Source organism: Hemicordylus capensis, chromosome 10 (assembly GCF_027244095.1).
Source record: "Hemicordylus capensis ecotype Gifberg chromosome 10, rHemCap1.1.pri, whole genome shotgun sequence".
In the NCBI taxonomy this organism is placed as follows: domain Eukaryota; kingdom Metazoa; phylum Chordata; class Lepidosauria; order Squamata; family Cordylidae; genus Hemicordylus; species Hemicordylus capensis.
Window position 1 is genome coordinate 10,383,701 of NC_069666.1, and position 21,751 is coordinate 10,405,451.

The window sequence follows — 21,751 nt, forward strand, 5'->3', positions numbered from 1 at the left end:
AAAAAGTTAATCAGGCTTAGTGAACCTGGCAGAGCGAATGGTGTGAACCCAGAATTTCAAGGCAATCCTGGTCAAACTGCTCTGGTTAATCAGCATTTAACCGGGATAAATAACTAGGATTGATCCCTGGTTAAATGCTGGTTAACAGAGCAGTTTGACCAGGATTGCCTTGAAATTCTGGGTTCACACAATCAGCTTCACTGGGCTCACTAATCCTGATTAACCTTTTAACCATGATCCTTGTGACTGCGTGAACCCAGTCTCTCTAGCAGTTGCTGCTAGAAATTAGTAGGATAAATTCACACTATTAGTACCTGAATAGGAAATACGGTATGTCCTACCCAAGTTTGGGAGTTGTGCAGTCTCCTGTTCTGTGATAATGTGTGAGTTACAAACAAGGTAGGAGGTGGGAAGTTTGATCGTTTGCTAAGTCCCTGTTGGGTAGGACGGTTTTTCTTCCTACCTCTTTCCAAAGCTGGGGACGGACTTGAGATAGGGCGCACTTGTCCTATCCAGCTGGGGCTTAGAAGACGATCATGCTTCACTCCTCCTACCTTGTTTTACACCCACAGACGATCAAAAAATGAGAGCGTGCACAACTCCCGGACTTTGATAGGACACATTTGCTACCCAAGTACTGATCGTGTGAACTGTCCATCACTGGGATAGCATGAAGCAATGTCTCTGATAAAACCTGCAAAACGATACTAACAAACATTTCCATATAGTAACGCAGCTGGGATCACCGAAGTACTATTTATTTGTCAATATCAAAATTAAGTTCATGTATAAATATTTTTTGTTATCATGGTAGCACTAAAACAGACTACAGAATCAAACTGCTTGTAACAAACATTCACAGCTCTAATTCTCTAGAACATGCATTTGCAACCCAAGTACTAGCAAAAGAAAAGAAGAGTGCTAGCAGTTAATGGTGTCCGAATACCAAATCCAAAGGAAAACCACTAATCAGTTTTAGTAATAAGAAAAAATATGTTCAAAAATCTTTATTACACACTGTACAAAAATATTGCACTTTTAGATCAGATAATAAATATATACAAAAGTATATTACATGTGTTTTAATTTAAAAAAAAATATGGTATAAACAAACAAGACCCATGACTGATTTAAAAGCCAAGGCCATGATCCAGTCAAAGCTAATCGCTTTAAAATCCACTGAATTAAATGAGAGTTAAGCATGTGCTGTACTCTCCCATTGACACTAGTGTGGATCAGAAGGGCCAGTTTATACATTCAGCAGAACCAGCTGATAAAGCTCTTCCTAGACTGATCCACTTCACTCTGCAGGTGGGAGGCTTGCATTGTGAAGGGGGGGGATTTTCTGTTAAAAGTTCCCTGCATGTAGAAAACTAGTATCCTGTGCAGCAAAATTCTACTCTTCTCCCTAGTATGCTATTTTTCTATCTGCAGGGAGGATTCCCCCCCACCCCCCACAAACACCCAACAGCATGCAGCCGGCCTGCAGTCTGAAGTAGTACAATCCAGGAAAAGCTTTACCGCTCGAATCCACTGATTGCAAACTGTTCCCAAGTGCTTAACTTTGATTTGATTGCGACTGGCCACCTCTCTACCTTGCAGTCATTCAAGGACACAGTTATCCAACATTCCAGGTTTTCTATACAGTAGCGCAAGTTTAATTGTCAGTGAGACAAAACCAAACCCCAGTACACTAATCTTTTTATAACAGACAGGCAGAAACAAAACCTCAGATATTGCCTATTACCATGAGGTCCAGTTCAACAAAACACACCTTCTGGCATTTTGTGCAAGAGCCCAGGAGTTGTGGATGAAAAGCAAGCAAATGAAAAACCCCAGGACAGGACACCTCTTCGACATCAACAGAAGATAGGATCAGAAGAGCCCTGCTGGATCTGGCCCAAGGTCCATCTTGTCTAGCATCCTTTTCCTATAGTAACCACCCAGACAGCTCAGAGAAGCACAGCAGCAGGGCAATCCAGCCAAAGTCTTCTCGTGCTGTTGGCACCACCCAGCAACTAGCATTCAGTGGAATCCTACCTCTGCCGATGGGAGGTGCTAGTTAGTCATAGCCATTGGTAGCCAGGGATGAGATAGGTGGGGATGGGGCCATCGCTCATGGGTAGAGCATCTGCTTTGCGTGCAGAAGATCCCAGGCAGCATCTCCAGGTAGGGATGGGGAAAATAGACCAGTTGTCTTGACTCGGTATAAAGTAGCCTCCTATGTTCCTAGCCCTCTCTTCCATCACTTACCTCCTTTCAAAGCCATCTCAGCCAATGGAAACTTCCATAACATGTGGAGTCAAATGGAATGAATGAATTATGCCTTTCATGAAGACATATTTTCTCTTGTTCCTCCAAATCTATTGCCAATCGGGTTCATGGGGTGACCCCCCAAATGCTAGCATTACAGAAGGAGGAGGAAAACGTTTCCACATCCACTTTGTCCTATCCCATACTTAATTTTATAAACCTCTACCATGTCCCCTGCCTTTAGGGGATGAGGATGTAGCTCAGTGGTAGAGCATCTGCTTTACTTTAAGGGTTCAGTCCCTGGTGGCATCACCAGGTAGGGCTGGGAAAGACCCTTGCCTAAAACCCTAACCCTAACCCATTGATGACTCTGGATGCTTTTTTCTGCAACTATCTAACTTCTGTGGGGCAACCAGAAATGTACACATATTCTAAATGTGGCTGCATTTATTCATAATGTTTGCATTTCTCAAAAGCTGAAAGCCAATAGGGTTTTGGTGTGTGGTTTTTTGGTCAGACTTTATGTATGAAATTTGTGTGGCAGAAAAGAACTACTTGAAGTTGTCGTTCTGAGAACTTGCTAGCATGCAAGAAGTCTAAATCCATAATAGTAGGGCTGAATGAAAACCAATTGAAACTGATGCTTAACACATGTCTTTCTCAACCTATAACAGCTCTTTCTGTTTTGTTTCTTTCCAATGACTGGGAAAGTACAGAGCATTTCTTCAAGAGCAATCCAGCCTGACAGACACATTTGGCTGGAGATCTGCTCATTTCCCATCTGACCAAGCAGAAGAGAATAGTTCGCAAACATAAAACCCAAATTCCAAGCTCCCATATAGAAACCTCAAATCCTATTTCATATTAGACTAATTGTGCCTCAGCTTTGATCAGATTCCAAAGAGACTGAAGCGGAAGCATGGGAACCACCCCAGAAAAATGACACCTCATTGATCCCAAAACAATCCCACGGCAAGTCTGAGAATCCAAACGGCACGCACCTTGCCTTTTATTGCATGCACTTAAATGGAGGAAGGAAAATGAACTACGGACCCATCTGACAGCTAATCTTAATAAAACAAAGCCTGCGTTGATGCCCTTTCTGTTAGGACGTTAAGGAAATACAGCCACTGGAAAAAATTTTTTAAAAAAATGTATAGCTACTGACTGCAATTTCGATGCATTTTCAGTATTGTCTTAAGGAGAGAAACCAGAAGGGCAACAAAACAAGCGAAAGGTAACTGGATGCTACATCCCTTTATACTTCATGAGGTCATGTAAACTCATTTGTGACACTCTATATATAGTAGGAAGATTTCTCTGGAACCTGATAGCCAATGAGTTTCCCCCGATGCCCTTAAAGCTGTAATATTCCACAGACAACACACCATGATATTCTCTTCTTAATATCCTTTAAGGCTTCCATTGTAAGAAAAGAAGCAGAAACCAGGAAGGGGGGGGGGCGGCTTGTCTGGAATATTCATATGTTGCTTTTCATCCATCCCATGTGATTTAACTCATTTGTCTCTTTTTCGTCCAGAGCAGTCTGGATTGAAACAACACTCTCTTCTTGCGATATCCTCATTGCGGCATCATGAACCTTCCACAGAAGAATAACCTTCTCCGCATGACTGGCAACACCTTTGTTTGTAGAGGTTTACCAAGCATAATTTTAGATGCCTGACAAAGGAACAGTAGTGAGTCGTATCCTTGCATTCGCCTTCTGAAAGATACATTGAAGTGCGACAAGAATGAAAGAGGACAGTTACACCATCGCGGCTTAGCCTGAGGGATGCTTCGATGCCAACATCCTAGGCCAGCATCTCCTCTCGGGCAATGCAAGGGGAAGGCCTAAATATGCCATGCTAACATCCACAGAGTTAAAAGGGGTCAGAGAAGCATCCAGCCAGGGCAGCGGAGTGGTGTGCTCCCCCAATCCGCGGTCATGTGAATCCAAACATCAAGGCAGGAGGGGGAGCGAGCGATGGTGTGGAGGCCGAGAAGGTCTGGAATGGCCAGGCAACATTCCATCACCCCCAGCGTTTTACCAAGGGTGGATAAAATGCTGCCCTACCCAGCTTCCGGCTCCCACACGAAACCCCTCCTTGCCTCCTACCTTGATCTTTGCAAACACATGACCGCTATCCTAACCCGACTGGATGCTCCTCCGATGGTTTAGGGTTGTGGGAATGAGTCTCCTCTCTCCTCGCCTCTTCCGTCTTTCACACAACTATCGTCGAATAATTTGCAGGCTCCTTAGAGACTCGTTGGTGAACAAATTGCCTTGTGTGAATATGAGTTCAGTCCATGGCACTGTCTGAGGCTATCCCTGGCTTCTTTGGTTTTTAAAGAAGTTCTTCTCTATCCTGCTTTACCCTGGGATGTCAGCAATGGTTTGGGAGGGCAAGCTGAGCTCAGTCAGGTCGGGTCCGTGTTCACGATGCGATCAGGGAGTAGCAATGCTCTCTATGCGCGATCGCCATGAGGGACCAGCGAGTTCAGAAAGGGAAATAAAGGCTTACATACGGCCACAGGAAGTGACCCTGCAGTGCTGCCAGGTCACCGGCCTCTTCCTCCAGGCACAGTACTGATCTGCGACAGGCCTCTTATTTCTCCTGTGTATGCAGTCGACTTGTCGTGACTGGAACCCGCTCCCACAGTCAACGGTGCAAGGCCGCCAGGGACCTGTCCGCCAGAACACATCGCATTTGTCCGAAGGACAGTTTCTTCTAAGGGGCGGTCTGCAGGGGCAGAGGAAGAAGAAAAACAAATGCATACAAAAGGGGGTTTGAGAGGGAATCCAGGGGTAGATGGTATTCGGGGTGTCTCTAAGGCAGTTCACACCAGGGGCGTCATTAGGGGGTGGCCTATGGGGAACGGGGCCCCCAGTTAATGTATTAATTGATTTATTCGATTTCTATAGCACCCATCCAAAAATGGCTCAGGACGAATGGCTCGGAGCCCCGGATTTCATCAGCCACATCCTCCCCGCAAGATCTCTTCCAGAAACAAAGAGCCGCAGTGGAGGCAGCTGCACAGAGCAGGGGAGAGAGCTCTGAGCCTCACTCAGCTCTTGGCAGCTTCCACCTTCAGAGGTGCTGTATTAGAACATTGGAGACTTAGGGGATAAGTGGGCCTGGGGCCCAAATCTTTTAAGTATCTCAGAACAGACAATGCTGCGCTGGATGAGCCAATGGACTGACTCAGTAGAAAGCTGCTTGCTTGCCTGCCTGCCACTGCTTGCTGCTGCTGCTACTACTTTTATAGTACTACTACTAGTAGTAGTATAGTACTACTACTACTACTAGTAGTAGTAGTAGTAGTAGTAGTAGTAGTATACTACTAGTAGTAGAAGTAGTACTATACTACTGCTAGTATAGTACTACTAGTATACTACTACTACTACTACTACTACTTGTATAGTACGAGTAGTGCTTTTCTACAAAGTTTGCATACCTCTTCTCCACTTATCTCCCGATTATATCATCACAGGTACATGGATAACACAGGAATCTGCTTTATGCTGAGTCACACCCCTGGTCCATCTTACTCAGTATTGTCTGCACTAACTGGCCGCAGAGCTCCAAGGTTTCAGGCAGGAGAGCTGCTGCCAGTCCGTGCAAAGAATACAGAGCGGGATGGACCAATGGTCTGACACAGTAGAAGGCAGCTTCCCATATATCTATGTAGCTATGATGAGAGCCTCTGGAGAAAAGTGAAGAAGAGGAGGGACAGAACCCTTATCCTGCTGGGGTTATCCTCTGGCAGATTTTTCAGACTGCGACTTTACCGCAACTTTACTTAGGGAGGGTGGGTGTGCGTTCACTTATTGGCCAGATTTACCCCGAAGTCCATGCTCAGAGAGCACTTCACACATGATTTGGGTTTCCCCCTCTGTACTGGAACCTAGCCCAATTTATGTCCAGGGTTTTAAAAAACATCTTTTTGTGTCGGAGTACCCTATGCCCCGAACCCACAGTAAAGCCCTGCGGTAAACCCGTGGAAAAGCCTGCTGTCTAAAAAGCCTGCCGGCTCTGCTCTCCTAGAGCAGAAACAGCAGACTGTGGCAAGCAGCCACATGATGGCCTGATTCAGGGCTGTACAACTTTGGCCCTCCAGCTACTGTTGGACTACAACTCCCATCATCCCGAGCCCCAGTGACCCATAGTCAGGGACAGGGGCATAGCTATAAGTGAGTTCAAAGAACCCAGGTCCCCAAGCCCCCGAGGGCCCCTAAGCTCCACACCCCTCTATTTTCTTTATTATCTTCCTCACTCGGAGAGGCCGCCGGGGAGAGGGGTGAACATGGGCCCCCTCTCCCCTAGCTATGCCGCCGGTCAGGGACGATGGGAGTTTTAGGCCAAAGTCTGCAGTAGGGCTGAAGTTGTGCAGCCCTGGTTTAAGACAAGAAATGTGTGACAAATTCTGCTGGAAGGAAGAAAAGGTGTGGATATTTGTTGGGGGCAATTCCTGCCTGATGGCTACTGTACCTCTTTTGAGAATCGCAAAGCGAGTTTGCTGCCGCCGATCTGTTCCGATGCGGACACCGAACGAGACGGTGCTGTAGCGCCACTGCACGTCCAACGCAGCGGCCGACACACTACAAAGGACAGGAAGAAGCAGAGATGGAGATTCTTATCTTCCACGGCAAGGTGCAAATAATTTAAACTTGCAAAGATATCGAAGCCGAAGATTTGTGGCCCAAGAAGGTGATTTGTTACCTGACCCCACGGATGAACAACCCATTCTGTACATGAATGTCCCGAACAAGGTTTCCGGTCCACAGGACGCTCTTGCTGTATGCAAGCGCCCAGAGGCAGCGTTACAGTGGTACCATTGGCTTTCACTTGCTTGCACATTCTTTGCCGCTGGCGAAATCCATTGCCACACGAAACAGAGCACTCCGACCAAGTGCTTGTTGCCCATCTGGAGAGGGAAAATGGCGGAAAGGTCTGTCAGAGATTACACCCTGATGGCTGCAGGCTACCTCTAGGTTCAGAGGCAGGATGCCCCTGAATACCAGTTGCAGGAGAGCAAGAGCAGGAGAGGGGGTTTTGTGGTAGCAAGCATGAATTGTCCCCTTTGTAAGCAGGGCCCACCCTGGTCTGCATTTGAGTGGGAGATCGTATGTGAGAACTGTAAGATATTCCCCTTAGAGGATGGGCCACTCTGGAAAGAGAATCTGCATGCAGAAGTTCCCAAGTTCCCTCCCTGGCTTCTCCAAGATAGGGCTGAGAGAGACTCTTGCCTGCAGCCTTGGAGAAGCCACTGCCAGTCTGGGTAGACAATACTGACCTAGGTGGACCAATAGTCTGACTCAGTAGAAGGCAGCTTCCTACATCCATCTCCTGCTTGTGTGCTTCTCCAGAGGCACCTGGTGGGCCACTATTCCACATGTCCCTAAAGACTTCCACACTGGTTCTGCTCTGAGTGCCCCTGCCTAATGAGGGGAGGTGGCCACTTGAGAGACGCCTTTTCAGTGGTGGCCCCCTGCTTATGATAGATCCTCCCTAGTGAGACTCACCTGGCACCATCACTTTGTTCGTTTAGATGCCAGGTGAAAGATCTTTTTGTTCACCAAGGCTTTTAAAATGCTTTTTAAAAGTGTTAAGATGTTTTTCAAGTCTATTTTATGGCAGTTTTCTTAAACATTGTAAGAGGTTTTTGTCTTTTTAGTCAAAATGAAAATTACTTGAAGTGCTCTGTCACATTTTGCAGATAAATAATAAGAACAGAATAAGCATAGGAATGCTGGAAGAGAGCGTTGTCGGAAGAGGCGTACCTGCCAGGGCAATCACGGACGTTGCAGGTCTGATAAGGGGCAACTGGTTTCTGACTTTCTTTACAGAAGGACTTGTTAACTCTTTGCTCCTTGGCGTTCACACACTGTAGTCTTCGGAACTGCCTCCCCAAGTTCCCACAAGTGGCAGAGCAAGGATTCCACTCCCCAAGCTCCCATCTATGACCTGTCAAAAGAAAAAGAAAACAAGAGTGAGGGGCAGGATTTATGCCTCAAATATAGGAACATAGGAAGCTGTCGCCTTCTACTGAGTCAGACCCTTGGTCCATCTAGCTCAGTATTGTCTACACAGACTGGCAGCGGCTTCTCCGAGGTTGCAGGCAGGAGTCTCTCTCAGCCTTATATGCCAGGGAGTGAACTTGGAACCTTCTGCATGCAGATGCTCTTCCCAGAGTGGCCCATCCCCTAAGGGGGAACATTTTACAGTGCTCACGCATGGAGTCTCCTATTCAAATGCAGACCAGGGTGGACCCTGCTTAGCAAAGGGGACAATTTGTGCTTGCTGCCACAGGACCAGCTCTCCTCCCATGAAATGGGAGGAGATACATTTGCAGCTTCAGGGTACATAGAGAGCTGCATTATACCAAGTTAGATCTATCTCAGCTGGATAGGACAATTTGTTGACCTTGTTCAGAAGCTGAGGACAGAATCTGGGCCGGGCATGTTCATCCTACCCAGCTGGTCAAGCTCTCAGTCTCCAAGCGTGTTTTTATCTAATCCATGATCAACAATCAGGAGCGTACCCAGCTCCAGAATTAGTGTAGGAGGCTTCTCCTACCCTAGTGTTGATGGTGTGAACTGCCTTCATGAGTGGTATCATTGGGCTTCCCAATGGCCATCAACTCAGCAAAAAGATGCCTATAATGAAAGAGGCAAAAGAATGTTGATGCTCTCTCTGTGTGGAGGTGGGGTGGGGTGGGGAAGATGGGGCCTTGATCTGACACCACCCATTTGAGTTCATTTGGGAGATAGGAGAGAGGATTATAAAATTATGTCCAGAGTAGAGAGAGTGGCAGCCACCTAATGGCGCAGCGGGGAAATGACTTGATTAGCAAGCCAGAGGTTGCCGGTTTGAATACCCGCTGGTATGTTTGGGAAACACCTATGACTATGGGAAACACCTATATCAGGCAGCAATGATATAGGAAGGTGCTGAAAGGCATCATCTCAGACTGTGCGGGAGATGGCAATGGTAAACCCCTCTTGTATTCAACCAAAGACAACCACAGTGCTCTGTGGTCACCAGGAGTCGACACTGACTCGACGGCACACTTTACTTTTAGGGAGAGTGGACAGAGAAAAGTTTTTCTTCCTCTCCCACAACATTAGAACCAGGGGTCATCCCATGAAACTGTTTGCCAGGAAATTTGGGACCAACAAAAGGAAGCACTCTTTCACACAGCACATAATTACCAAATGGAATTCTCTGCCAGTGGATGTGGTGATGGCCACTAGCTTGGATGGCTTTAAAAGGGATTTAGACAAAGTCACAGAGGACTATCAATGGCTGCTAGTCCTGGTGGCTCTAGGCCACTTCCAGCCTCAGAGGCAAGATGCCTCTAAATACCAGTTGCAGCTTAGGAGCAGTAGGAGAGAGGGCATGCTCTCACTCCTTGTCTGTAGGCTTCCCAGAGGCATCTGGTGGGCCACTGTGTGAAACAGGTTGTTGGACTAGATAGGCCTTGGGCCTGATCCAGCAGGGCTGTGCTTATATTATAATATGTTCTGATGACATTTTATAATCATACACCTGTACAGCAGGTGTATCCTACAACCAGCTCATCATGACCTCCTGGCATCATTATAATACTTAGCAGAAATCTGGAGTGCCCAAATACCAAGGCAAGAAGGGGAAAAAATACCATTGCTTTCCCCACTCCCAATTACAGTTCACAGTGATTCTGCCCTGCCCCCTTTCAGGCATAATTTAAAAGATGAAGTACTATACAATGTTGACAGATTTTTATGTGATCACAGGAGTCACAGGCGTTTCCTTGGGGGGTGGGAGCTGTTGGTCCTGTAATATCCAAGTATAATTGATCGCTCCCAGCTGTGTCCACAGTCTCGTTCCCATGGCACATAATGAATTCTGTAACTTATTGGTTTTCAGCGTTTCCTTATTACTTCTGGCTTTCTTAGAATAATACAGAAGGGCCCTTTTCAAAGCAGAAATGGTTAAAATTTACTGAGTGCAAGTGTGACGGGCAGACAGTATTATTGATTTTGCTGTGAAGACACTGCAAAGGGGTACTCTCCAAGCGCCCACCATGTAAAAACCTCCCCTCTAGCAATGTTTTTAACATTTAAGGTGCTTAAATAATGAACCACCTCAACATGTGATCCCAAACTAACGCCAGCAGCTGAAAAGGAAAGGCCTCTCTATACAGACGCCAAGGAGTAAATGATAATCATCAAATATTCGTCACCTACCCATTGCTGAACTTCCTCAAGTGAAACCCCTTGCTCCTGCCACCTGAAGTCTCAAATCAGACACTCTGACAGCAGCAGTCAGGTGCCTTACTCTCTCTGCCTCAGAGGAGGGAAATCACTAGCCTCTGTGGCACTTCAGCACCGCCACTACAGATGGCCAGAGGTGGTACTGCAGGGACCAACTTAATTCAGGCAACACAAGGGGCCAATAAGATTCTTCCTGGTCCTATAAAACTGCTGGTTCTGCCCTGAATTTCTCAGTCTGAGCAACCCACTGCAAATTGAGCGTCTTGTCGACTGCCCAACACTGCCTGATTGCCAGCCTTCTTCTAAGCTGCCAGCACTGGTGGTGAGTAAAAACTGCCAGCCTTCTTCTAAGCTGCCAGCACTGGTGGTGAGTAAAAATTACCTCCAGGTGAGCCCCACCCACAAATGCCAAAACAGAGCTGTGGTTGCCCTCGCCACATTGCTTAATGCAGGGCTGGGTGCTGGGCTCTCCATTTTCCTCCCAGATTTCGATAAGCCGACATCAACTTAATGGCACAACTTTACTTTACCACTGAGCAACTCCCTGGAGCTATCCTAGGTCCTGAAGTATCACAGCTACTACAATTCTGCATAAATAATGGCAGAGCTGGATGTTACAGAAGAGATGGAGCTGCTGCGAACAACAGCATCCCTGTGTTTTCAACAGGTCCCCCGCTTGCCTGCAATGCCTAATACAAGTCACCACATGATGATGTGATGTTCTCATATTGTGAGTTTCTCCCCATTTACCAATGGCAGCTAATGGTATCAGGCAGAGGTGGGGAAACTCACAGGAACACACAAAGCTGCCTTATACCAAGTCAGACCCATCTATTGTCTCAGTATTGTCTACACCAGGTCTGCTCAACTTTGGCCCTGCAGCTGTTTTTGGACAAATCCCACAATCCCCAGCCACAGTGGCCAATAGGCAGGGATTATGGGAGTTGTAGGCCAACATCAGCAGGAGGGGCCTAAGTTGAGCAGCCCTGGTCTGACAGGCAGTGACGGGCAGTGGCTCTTCAAGGATTCAGGCAGGAGTCTTTCCCTGCCCTACCTGGAGATGCCAGGGAGTGAACCTGGGACCCTGCTGCATGCAAGCAGATGCTCTACCACTGAGCTGCAGCCCCATCCCCATAAGGGTTATCTTATATCAGAGAACACTAGCGTGCAGTCACCTATCCAAATGTAAACCTGGGGGGACCCTGCTTAGCAAAGGGGATAATTCATGCTCCCTCCCTAACACAAGACCAGCATGATGACATCATGACACACAGTGAGTTTCCCTAAGAGTTACAGAGAGAAACAGACAAGGAGATGGCATTTTTGGCAGCAGCCATGGGTCTGGCATCTAATTGCATTCTTAAGCTGTCAAAACAGTTAAGTCTCAAAACACTCACACTAGACAATTAAAGCGTAAGAATTTTGTCATGGAATTTTCAACAAACCTTCCTTCTTGACATTTACCCAAACAGACAATGGCTTCACGGTTGATGATGCCCAACATCTGTATTGCCCGGAAAACTGGCCAGAGGTGATGTTGACCTCTAGAATACGACCCCCAACCAGGATTCTGTGAATGAAGCCTTGAATTTCTTCAATAGGTTGGTTTTTGAAGAACCAGCGAATTGTATTCTTTGTACTAGGATGTACCGGGCAACCTAGAAAGCAAGGACATTATCATCTCATTTTCCTAAAACCCTGGGATTCTCTATGAAGGAAAGGAGCAAGAGGGCAGTCCCCCGCTTAGACATTTCAGCCAATTAAGTGTAGGAGTCTCAGTCCATCAACAGTGGTTTCTCCACAGTTTCCCCCATTTGAAAAAATGGGGGAAATCATATGGCCACGGCTTTAAAACTGCCAGACAGAAACATCTGCTTCCACGTCCACCGCAATGGCAGCGCCGACGTCTTCTGTCCTCATTAGGCTGGACATCGTCAACCATTGTACTTTAGGAGTGTCACGTGTGGGGTTTTTGTGCTTCGTAATAACCAGAAATAAAGGTGGTGTTAAGGAATAATTACATGTGGTCTGAAGTTCAAGAGGAGGGAACTAATGCTCCCATCCTCCTTAATGGTGCCCCTCTTTCAATACTAAGAAGTACTTATTTTATGTATTTATTTATTTTCAAATTTGTACTCCGCTCCAAACCTTCGTCTCTGGGTTAATAATAAAACAATAGCATAAAACAAGTTAAAATATATATAAAAACTAAAAACAATTTAACAATTTAAAAATAAATCAGAAATTAAAACCTAAGAATTTATGAAGCTGAGAAAGCTTGGGTGAAAAGATGGGTTTTTCGGGTGTTTTTTGAAAACTGCCAGAGATGGGGAGGATCATGTCTCAGCAGGGAGCGCATTCCACAATCTCGGGGCTCTTGTGGGAGGCATACCTATCCTCAGCAGATCCCCAAGCGCCACACTAAGATTGGTGCCAATTCCAGATGCCATGAGGACGCGCTTCCTCCGATTGTTGCTGGACGATCCATTGTTAGACGCCAGAACCCTTCGCTCTGAAGAGAAAAATGCATTTATGTCCTTGTGCCTCACAGGAATAAGACCAAAGGAATGTTTTAATCCAACAGCCTGACATTTTACTAGATCCATCCACACCAATCATAAAGAAACATGTTTATGCTGATGATATTTTTAAAATGCACACGCGACACTTTCAATGAGCTGTACATTCAGCCACATTTGGAATTCTGTTGCTCACTCACCCAGTTTGGAGAGATCCATATGAAGCTCCTCACAATCTGTTTTAGATCTCACTACCCTAAATAGTTGATAGTTACAGATTACCTGCTCTGCTGCCGCCCTGCTGCTTTTCTGGGTGTTGCTCTTCTGGGTGTTGCTCAAAGGCCATGCGCAGCTGCAGCACCATTCCCTGCAGCCTGCATAAGGCATCAGCATGCACAAGCATGGCAGCCATGTGGAGGCTGCAGGGAACTTTGGTAGAGTGAGCACCGCACCCAAAAATGTGGCGGGGCAGCAACGGAGCAAGTAAGGACCTGCTCACTTGCTTTTAAAGGGAAACGCTCCCTGTCCCACCTGCACAAGCTGTTCGTGCACATCCCACAAAACAGGCGTTATCGCTTCACAGCAAAGACTTTATACTTGCCAGCCACTTGAAGGACAGTAGCGGCTACAGCTTTTCCAAGAGCATTGGTGGCCGTACACATGTACGTTCCGGCATTTTCATGGGAAATGTTCCTCAGGAGTAAGGAGCCATTCTCCGCGGTGGGAAACTGGTTTCTTGGGGAACTCCCATTCAGAATCCAAGTGACATCTGGTTGGGGAAGCCCTGGAGTGAAAAAAAAATTAAAACCTACAAACAAATGCTTACTCAAAAATAACTATTCCAAGGTCCATCACAGTAGGGAAGTACAAAGAGAGAGAGAGAGAGAGAGAGAGAGAGAGAGAGAGAGAGAGAGAGAGAGAGAGAGAGAGAGAGAGAGAGAACCGTAGCATTGTTATTGCTTATACATAGGATTGTCAACCATTTAGAAAACTTGTCAAGCAAAAGAGATCATTCATATTTTATTAAAGTAACCCAAGCTACCACTCACTGTTGCAAAGAAAAGCCATCTTTAATAATATCCTCTTTTTCACACCACATCTTTATGAGCAGAAATTTCAAAAGCTCTAAATAGAGAATTCTCTGCAATGCTACTGAGGTCAAAACTAGGCATGGCCTTAGTAATGCTGCTTGGTCTCGTGTGAGTGCGTTTGTTAAAATGTCAATACAAGCTGCAGGGATGCCAGGATTGGGGCAGTGTGTGTGTGTGTGTGCGCGCAAGACACTTCCTTTTTGTACTCCTCCCTTTCGAACGCACTTCCTAACGAAATTAGAGCCTCCCTTTCTCTGGATGTTGTTAGGAAGGATCTGAAAACACACCTGTCTAGTCAAACTTTTAGTTTATACTTTTAATGTTTTGAGCTCTTATCTGTATTTTAAACGGTCTAGAATTATTGGATTGCTTTTGAAGCATGTCTAACTTTAATCATTTGTGAACTTCTTTATAATGGTGTGTGTTATTTTCACTGTATATCTGTTCCTGGAAAATAAATAATTTTTAAAAAGAGCAGTGAAAGAAAAGGTGTTATCCTGTCTTTCATGCTCCTGTTTGCTAATCCTCAGCCAGTTAAAACCAAGAACATATCATGGGCATGCTGTCAGACTCTGAGGATGAGGAGGAGGCAGGCAGTGTGACAGTGGAGGAGGGAGTGCAGCAACCTCAAAGGCAAGAAGTTGCAGAGGCAAGTGGGACCGACTCATGGGACATTGAAAAAGAAACAGGGCCTAGTACGACAACTCCTGTGGAGGAGGCACAGCTGATCTCAGCTGTAGAGAGGCGTCAGTTGAAGAGAGAGGAGGAGATAAGGAGATGCACGAGCAGAACGGCTCGACTAACAAGGAGAGCTGCTGAGTCAGGGACCCATGATTGAGAGCACATGGCTTCAGTCTATTTAAGACGGCTTCACCTCAGCCATATTGCTGGTAGCAACGTTATGCTTTGGTGAGCTACCCAGCTGTGTTCCTGCTTGTTTTGACTGTGCTCTGACTCAGGAGCATTTGGACTCTGTGGAATTCGACTTGGTTTGAACGACTGGATAGTGTAACGGCTCAGACTGGCTGTGCTTTGGAAATTGCTTACTGCTTGGCTCTGAAATTCTCCTTTTGACCTTTTGCCTGCTTCGCTCCATCTGCTGATATATTGTTTGATTAGCCTGACAGGTTTACGACAGGACAGAGGCGCTGTCTGTGATCATGGGCTAAGCAATAGCTGGTTCAGAGGACCAATTTCATTCAGAAGCTGGGTACAGCGGCTGGGTAGGAAGGGGCCCTCCGACTTAGCTGCTGCTTAACCCATGAGCATGGATGGCACCTCCAACTCTGCTTTTAACCAACAGACAATCAGCAAATGGAACTGCACAAAGCTTCCAAATTAGGGTGGGAGGCTTCTCCTGTCCTAACGTCGATAATGTGAACTGCCATACTGTTTTGCTTTGGCACAGCACAATAGCATCCCAGCTGCAATATTTTGCACACCAGGCAACCTGCTGAACATTCCAGAGTACTAGAAGAACTTGGTGGCTACTGTGATGCCTAAAATATTAGATCCTTGGAACTAGATGCCAGCCTGAATACTAATTCAACTCTCTCTCTTCCCCCCCACAGACTATTTCACAAAATTGCTTTACAGGCAGTTTCTTTATGATGTGGAATGATCCTTGAGAGAGGAACGTCAGCATTTCAATCAGAAGCTTAGCACTTTTCTGTCCACACCTCAGGTTCTCTTCTCAACATAATGCAAACCAGATTTAATTTTTTTTGAGATTGCTATTTTAGGGAAAATAAAAAGTGTCCATCAAAAAGTCATCAGAAAGTAATTACCCTAACAGGCTTGCTGTGGATCTCAACTTTAACAGTGGCCATTTTAAGCTCAAAAGTCTGTTTCCGTGCATTTTACAATAGTGGAATACTAGAAGGACAAATAATTCAAATGGCAGATACTATAAACACTGCAGAGAAAGAGAAACAACGTAGCCCCTCCTGGGCGCTTTCCAGACTAGCTGCTCAACAACAGCAAAATGCCTCCGTCCGGGCAAGTCGCATTTGAAATGTAAACAGCAGGGGGAGCCGTTTCGCGGAAACTAACCACCCGAAAAACCAGTAACTTTTTTATGCCAGATATACAATGTTCTAGCTCTATATCGCAGCGATTAAATTTGAAACAAGGCATTGGAAATGTGAACAGCACCCTGCTGTCCATGTAGGGACTGCAGTGTCACAATGCAGGAAGTGTGGAAGCACACTTCCGAGATATGACATGACCCCATTGTAGGGTCTAATCTGGAAAGCGCCTTGGAGCAGACCATAATTCAAACGGCAGATACTATAAACATTGCAGAGAAAGAGAAACAACTTAGCCCCTCTTGGAGAAGAATTCTTCCAATTAGGAAGCGACTTGATTTCAAGCCCTTTTTGTGGTTTCAACCCACATACTTTCAGCCAGAGCTTTGGCACCATTCTCAGCTAGAGTTTAAATTCTTCATCCATGCTATGTTTCCCAAAGTTACTCAGGAAGCCCTGTTTGCAGCACACAGAAGTTAAGGAAGCCACGCAAGACAGCTTGAGTGAGTCGAAATTGTTGCGTGAAGATGCAACGAAGCAGAAACCAACAGTAACAAAAAATGATATTGTTCACAAGGTTAATGGTTGAGAACTTCAATCCTACTGCAGCTCAAAGCCCAACATCCTTAGCATAGAATCATTTCATGCTGCCTGCAGGACCTTAGACCCTAAATCCTGGACACATGAGGAGGGAGGATAACAATATATTTTTTTAGAGAGGTTGAAGAGTCTTGAGAGAGTCTTTGCTTCCTAAATAAGGTTCAGAGGCATTCATACTGTAGCTAGGGAGAACCCATAGGCTGTCTGGGTGGACGACCCCTATGCATGAACCACTCCCCCATGCAAACCTGCTCGGGAACACCATTCAGTGCTAGGGACCTTCTCTGTGTTCCTCTGCTAGTGCAGGAGCAGGGGGTGTGCACGAGGAAGGCGGCCTTTTCCATCATAGGAACATAGCAAGCTGCCTTGTACTGAATCACACCACTGGTCCATCTAGCTCAATATTTTCTACACTGACTAGCAGTAGCTCTCCCATTTTTAGGCAGGAGTCTTTCCCAGTCCTGAACCTTCTGCATGCAAATCAGATGCTCTACCACTGAGCTATGACCTTTCTACTGAGTCCATCTACTACTAGCATTATTTATATACCAGCTTTCAACCAAAAAAACCCATTCTCAAAGCAGTTTACATATGGAGGAGGAGGAGGAGGTGGTTTCCTGTTCCCAAAGTTGCTCACAGTCCGAAAATAAACACAACAAGGGAGATGCCAGCAACAGTCACTGGAGTGATGCTGTGTTGGGCACTGAATACAGCCAGTCTGATTGATTGATTGATTAAGTGCCATCAAGTCAGTGTCGACTCTTAGCAACCACATAGATAGAGTCTCTCCAGGATGATCTATCTTCAACTTGGCCTTTTAGGTCTCTCAGTGGTGCATTCATTGCTGTTGTCATTGAGTCCATCCACCTTGCTGCTGGTCATCCTCTTCTCTTTCCTTCAACCTTTCCCAGCATTATAGATTTCTCAAAGGGAGCTGGGTCTTTGCATAATGTGCCCAAAGTATGATAGTTCATACTTTGTAAACATAGTTTACTCTGGCCATTTGTGCCTCAAGTGAAAATTCTGGGTTGATTTGTTCTATGATCCATTTGTTTGTTTTCCTGGCTGTCCACGGTATCCTCAAAAGTCTTCTCCAGCACCAAAGTTCAAAAGTGTCAATATTCTCTATCTTGCTTCTTTGAAATCCAGCTTTCACTTCCATCTACTCCGCCATAAAAATTGCCCTGGCATTGAAATCTGACAGGGTAATAAATTTTTTTGACCTTGTCCATCACAAAAAAGACCCATCACAAAAGTGTACGTTGGTATTGAAATCTGACGGGGTAATGAAAAGCTTTGGTCTGGTTCATCATAAAACATTACCCATCAGAAAGTGGTCTTGAAGTGTACCTGGCACAGGCGCCGTGAGAAGCAGAACAGAGCTAGGAAGTGTACTGTACCTGCATTCAACATAATATGTGAACAACTGTACTTGCATAGATCTGTATACTGTGTATAGTGTACACGGATTGTACAAGTGTTGAACATAATGTATGGCTCACATTTCAAGCTATTTTGTACAACTCTTATTTATCTATTTATGTATTTATTATATTTGTAGACTGCCGCAAACCTCTGTCTCTGGATGAACAACTTTAGCGGAATGTTCCTGCTATTTTCGAGAGTATCTATTTTTCTACCTTCACTTTTTGAAAACTCCCGAAGCCTTGCCCAGACTACTATTTCTGGATTTTTCAATGGAAAACATGGGAATAGAAATTGTTTTTAACATCAACATTTCCCATATTTATGTGGGCTGCATTTAGCTTTCTTTTCTTGCATGGCCCATAAGCTCAAGATCTAATTTACCAGGAACATTTCCCCCCTAATTTGATGATTTGCCTGTCAGTACACACGTTTCAGGGAATTCAACTTTGAAAGTGGCAAGGCCTGTTTATTGCTAATGGTGTGAAATATTGCCACTCCGTTTGCAAGTATTGCTGCCTGTTGAGCGACATCATCAGCCCTACACACGCGGCTGCGCTCGCTCATTTCTCCTGTGACAGCTTCCCTACAGAACTGATGAAAGCAAGTGAATTACCCATGGAGAAGAGTTCCCGAATGGCAGAGAGAACAAGAAAGAGGCCTTTTCTTTCCTTGAAAGAGCTACCGTGTCCATGCTGGGATGCAAGCAGACCACAGCGCAGGGTGTTAGAGGGGACAGTGCAGAATAGTGCTTAGAGTGCTGGACTAGGACTGGGGAGACCCAAGTTCAAATCCCCATTCAGCCATGAGACTTGCTGGGTGACTCTGGGCCAGTCGCTCATCTCTCAGCCTAACCTACCTCACAGGGTTGTTGTGAGGATAAAAATAACCTTGTACACTGCTCTGGGCTCCTTTGTTCTAGGAAGAACTAATCAGCCTACTTCCCTTTCACTGTCTCTACAGCTGGACTAAATTTGGTTCAAATCGAGGTCCATAAGTTAGATCTCTTGCAGTCATTACAAACGATACCATTAAGATGTCCCTGTGTGCCACTCACTTTTTATGTCCCTCTCTGAGCTTGAGGTGGCCATTTTGGAGGCCTGTGTGCACGTGTGGCAGCCTCCAAAATGGCCACCGCAAGCTCGAAGAGGGCCAAAATGGCCTGTGGGAGACTGGGGAGAGGCTGAAGGGGGAGGGGGAACCCCGGGAGACACCCCCCCTCGTGGCCACAGCAACACCCCTTGAGGCCTCAGAGGCAGTAAATCTGCCATTTCCCCCCAAAAAACCATCCCTGGCACCCCCGAACAGGGCCCAAACCTGTTCAACCTGAACAGGGCCCAAACCCAGTTCAGATTTGAGCAGAGCCAGGTTCAGGGTGCCATAACCGAACATGCCCGGTTCGAGCCCAGTTCAGACTCAAATTGAACCGGACAAACCGGTTTTGTGTACATCCCTATAATGAAGATGTAATGTGTCCTATTAGATATGGACTTATTTCTTCCAACCTGTAGGTGGTGCACCATGCATAATATATTCATCCCAATCTCCTATAATTATTTCACTCAGTTTCCTTTAATGCTTCAGTCTCCAGTTTTCAATAATTTTAGGAGGAATTTCTAAATCAAAGTTATCCACTCCCAATTCTAAAAAACACCAGGGCTGTTTTTTGTTTAAAGCAGCTGTGCTGTAACACGACAGATATACAGCCAGAAACAGAATGTGGATCTTTCCTTAATATTAGGGAAAGCTCCTAACACTGATTGTGAGTGAACATCAAAGGATGTTCATTTGTTATTATATTTTTAATAGCTGCAGGCCACTTAAAAGGTGCTTCCTATAATTAGCAGATAATCTTTTATTCTAAACTGCAAAGGAAAAGTGGCAACACATTAGTAGAAATAACTCTTCTAATAATTATCCTAATGAAATGCACTAATTAGGGTGGGAATTAATTTGTGTTTTTGTCAAGCTAAACCATTACTTAGTGATCATTATGTTGGTGAGGTTATGAGATAGGGAACCAAAACCACATCAGGATATGTTAATGTTAGTATATAGCCTAATTTGTTATTGAAGATGACCCCAGAGAGGAAGGAACATCAAATAATATAAAATAAACCTGCAATACATTAGCAACCTGCACTAAATATGTTAAGGTTTTACTGACATTTCAGTGTAGCATATTAAATAATTGTTTTGGATAGTATGCAGGCAACCAAAGAGTTTGGCTGAGCAATATTCAACAGCCAGTAGGAGGTGCTATTGTGAAAGTTCACCTTGCCCCATATGGCCAGTTTTAAAAATCAAAATGGGTAGATGGTGGTAGTTATAGACAGTCATCTTACCAAATGCTGGCACCTGATATCTGGTAAATGCCATTTGGCAAGATGACCCAGATGGGAAAGTCCACTTGGGGCACATAGGAATACAGGAAGCTGCCTTATACTGAGTCAGACCATTGGCCCATCTTGCTCAGTATTGTCTACACAGACTGGCAGTGGCTTCTCCTAGCCCTACCTGGAGATGCCAGGGACTGAACCTGGGACCAGCCGATGCTCTACCACTGAGCTACAGCCCCATCCCCTAAGGGGAATATCTTACAGCACTCATAAGTAGTCACCCATCCAAATGCAAGCCAACAAAGACCCTCCTTAGCAAAAAGGAAAATTCATGGTTGCTACCATAGCCACCGAATGGCGCAGCGGGGAAATGACTTGATTAGTGAGCCAGAGGTTGCCGGTTCGAATCCCTGCCGGTATGTTTCCCAGGCTCCTTAGAAGGAAAAGTGGGATATAAATAAAATAATAATAAAATAAAATAAAAAATAACCTGAGGTCTGGATTGTTGGAAAGGATTGCATGTGATTTCCCCCTATTCAAGCACAACTGAGGTACAATCTTCCCCATCTCTGACAATTTTTTAAAAGCACTTGAAAACCCACCTCTTCACCCAAGCTTTCTCAGCTTTTTAAATTTTTAGGTTTTAATCTCTGGTTGATTTTTTAAATTGTTTTAAGTTTTTGTATATGTTTTTAACTTGTTTTATGCTATCGTTAACCACCCAGAAATGAGAGTTTGGGGTGGTGTACACATTTGATAAACAAACAAACAAATCCATGCTTTTGACAAGATATGTGCTACGTGATGGACAACTCAATCCTACACAGATTTCCTTGAACTGTGGAATGTTAGGCTGTGACTTGTACAGCTGCCTCAGGCTGAAGATTACTGAGGCATCAGCAGGGCGGGGAGATGCTGCCCTCCTCCACCTCATTACCATCAGAGCAGCTCTTGGGGGCCAACCTGACCTTTGCAACCTCCACAAGGCACACAGCCCTCCTCGCCTTTCACTCCTTGCAAAGCTTGCAAGAAGCACAAGGAGGCTGCTGGCAACTCTAGGCAGATAGGAAGCTGCCGCCTTCTACTGAGTCAGACCCTCGGTCCATCTGGCTCAGTACTGTCTACACAGACTGGCAGCGGCTTCTCCAGGGTTACAGGCAGGAGTCTCTCCCGGCCCGACCTGGAGATGCTGCCAGGGATTGAACCGGGGCCTTCCGCATGCAAGCAGATGCTCTTCCAC

The 21,751-nt window shown here is 45.5% G+C and overlaps 1 protein-coding gene across 4 annotated transcripts in view; it reads right to left on the reverse strand.

The window, feature by feature from the left end:
* Positions 1-742: 742 nt before the first annotated feature.
* The window catches only part of ADAMTSL3 (ADAMTS like 3), a 229,846-nt gene continuing 208,837 nt past the window's right edge, over positions 743-21,751 (reverse strand). For 3 of the 4 annotated variants that reach the window (XM_053271888.1, XM_053271889.1, XM_053271887.1), the window contains 8 exons: positions 13,631-13,813; positions 12,903-13,022; positions 11,956-12,168; positions 8,036-8,219; positions 6,975-7,179; positions 6,744-6,853; positions 4,780-4,994; positions 743-3,976 (listed from right to left, as the gene is read on the reverse strand). In XM_053271888.1, coding sequence (XP_053127863.1) covers positions 3,846-3,976; positions 4,780-4,994; positions 6,744-6,853; positions 6,975-7,179; positions 8,036-8,219; positions 11,956-12,168; positions 12,903-13,022; positions 13,631-13,813 — 1,361 coding nt within the window. In that variant the 3' untranslated portion in view covers positions 743-3,845. Of the gene's footprint in view, positions 3,977-4,779; positions 4,995-6,743; positions 6,854-6,974; positions 7,180-8,035; positions 8,220-11,955; positions 12,169-12,902; positions 13,023-13,630; positions 13,814-21,751 lie in introns of those variants that run through there. The other variant, XR_008311388.1, reaches the window with a different exon arrangement.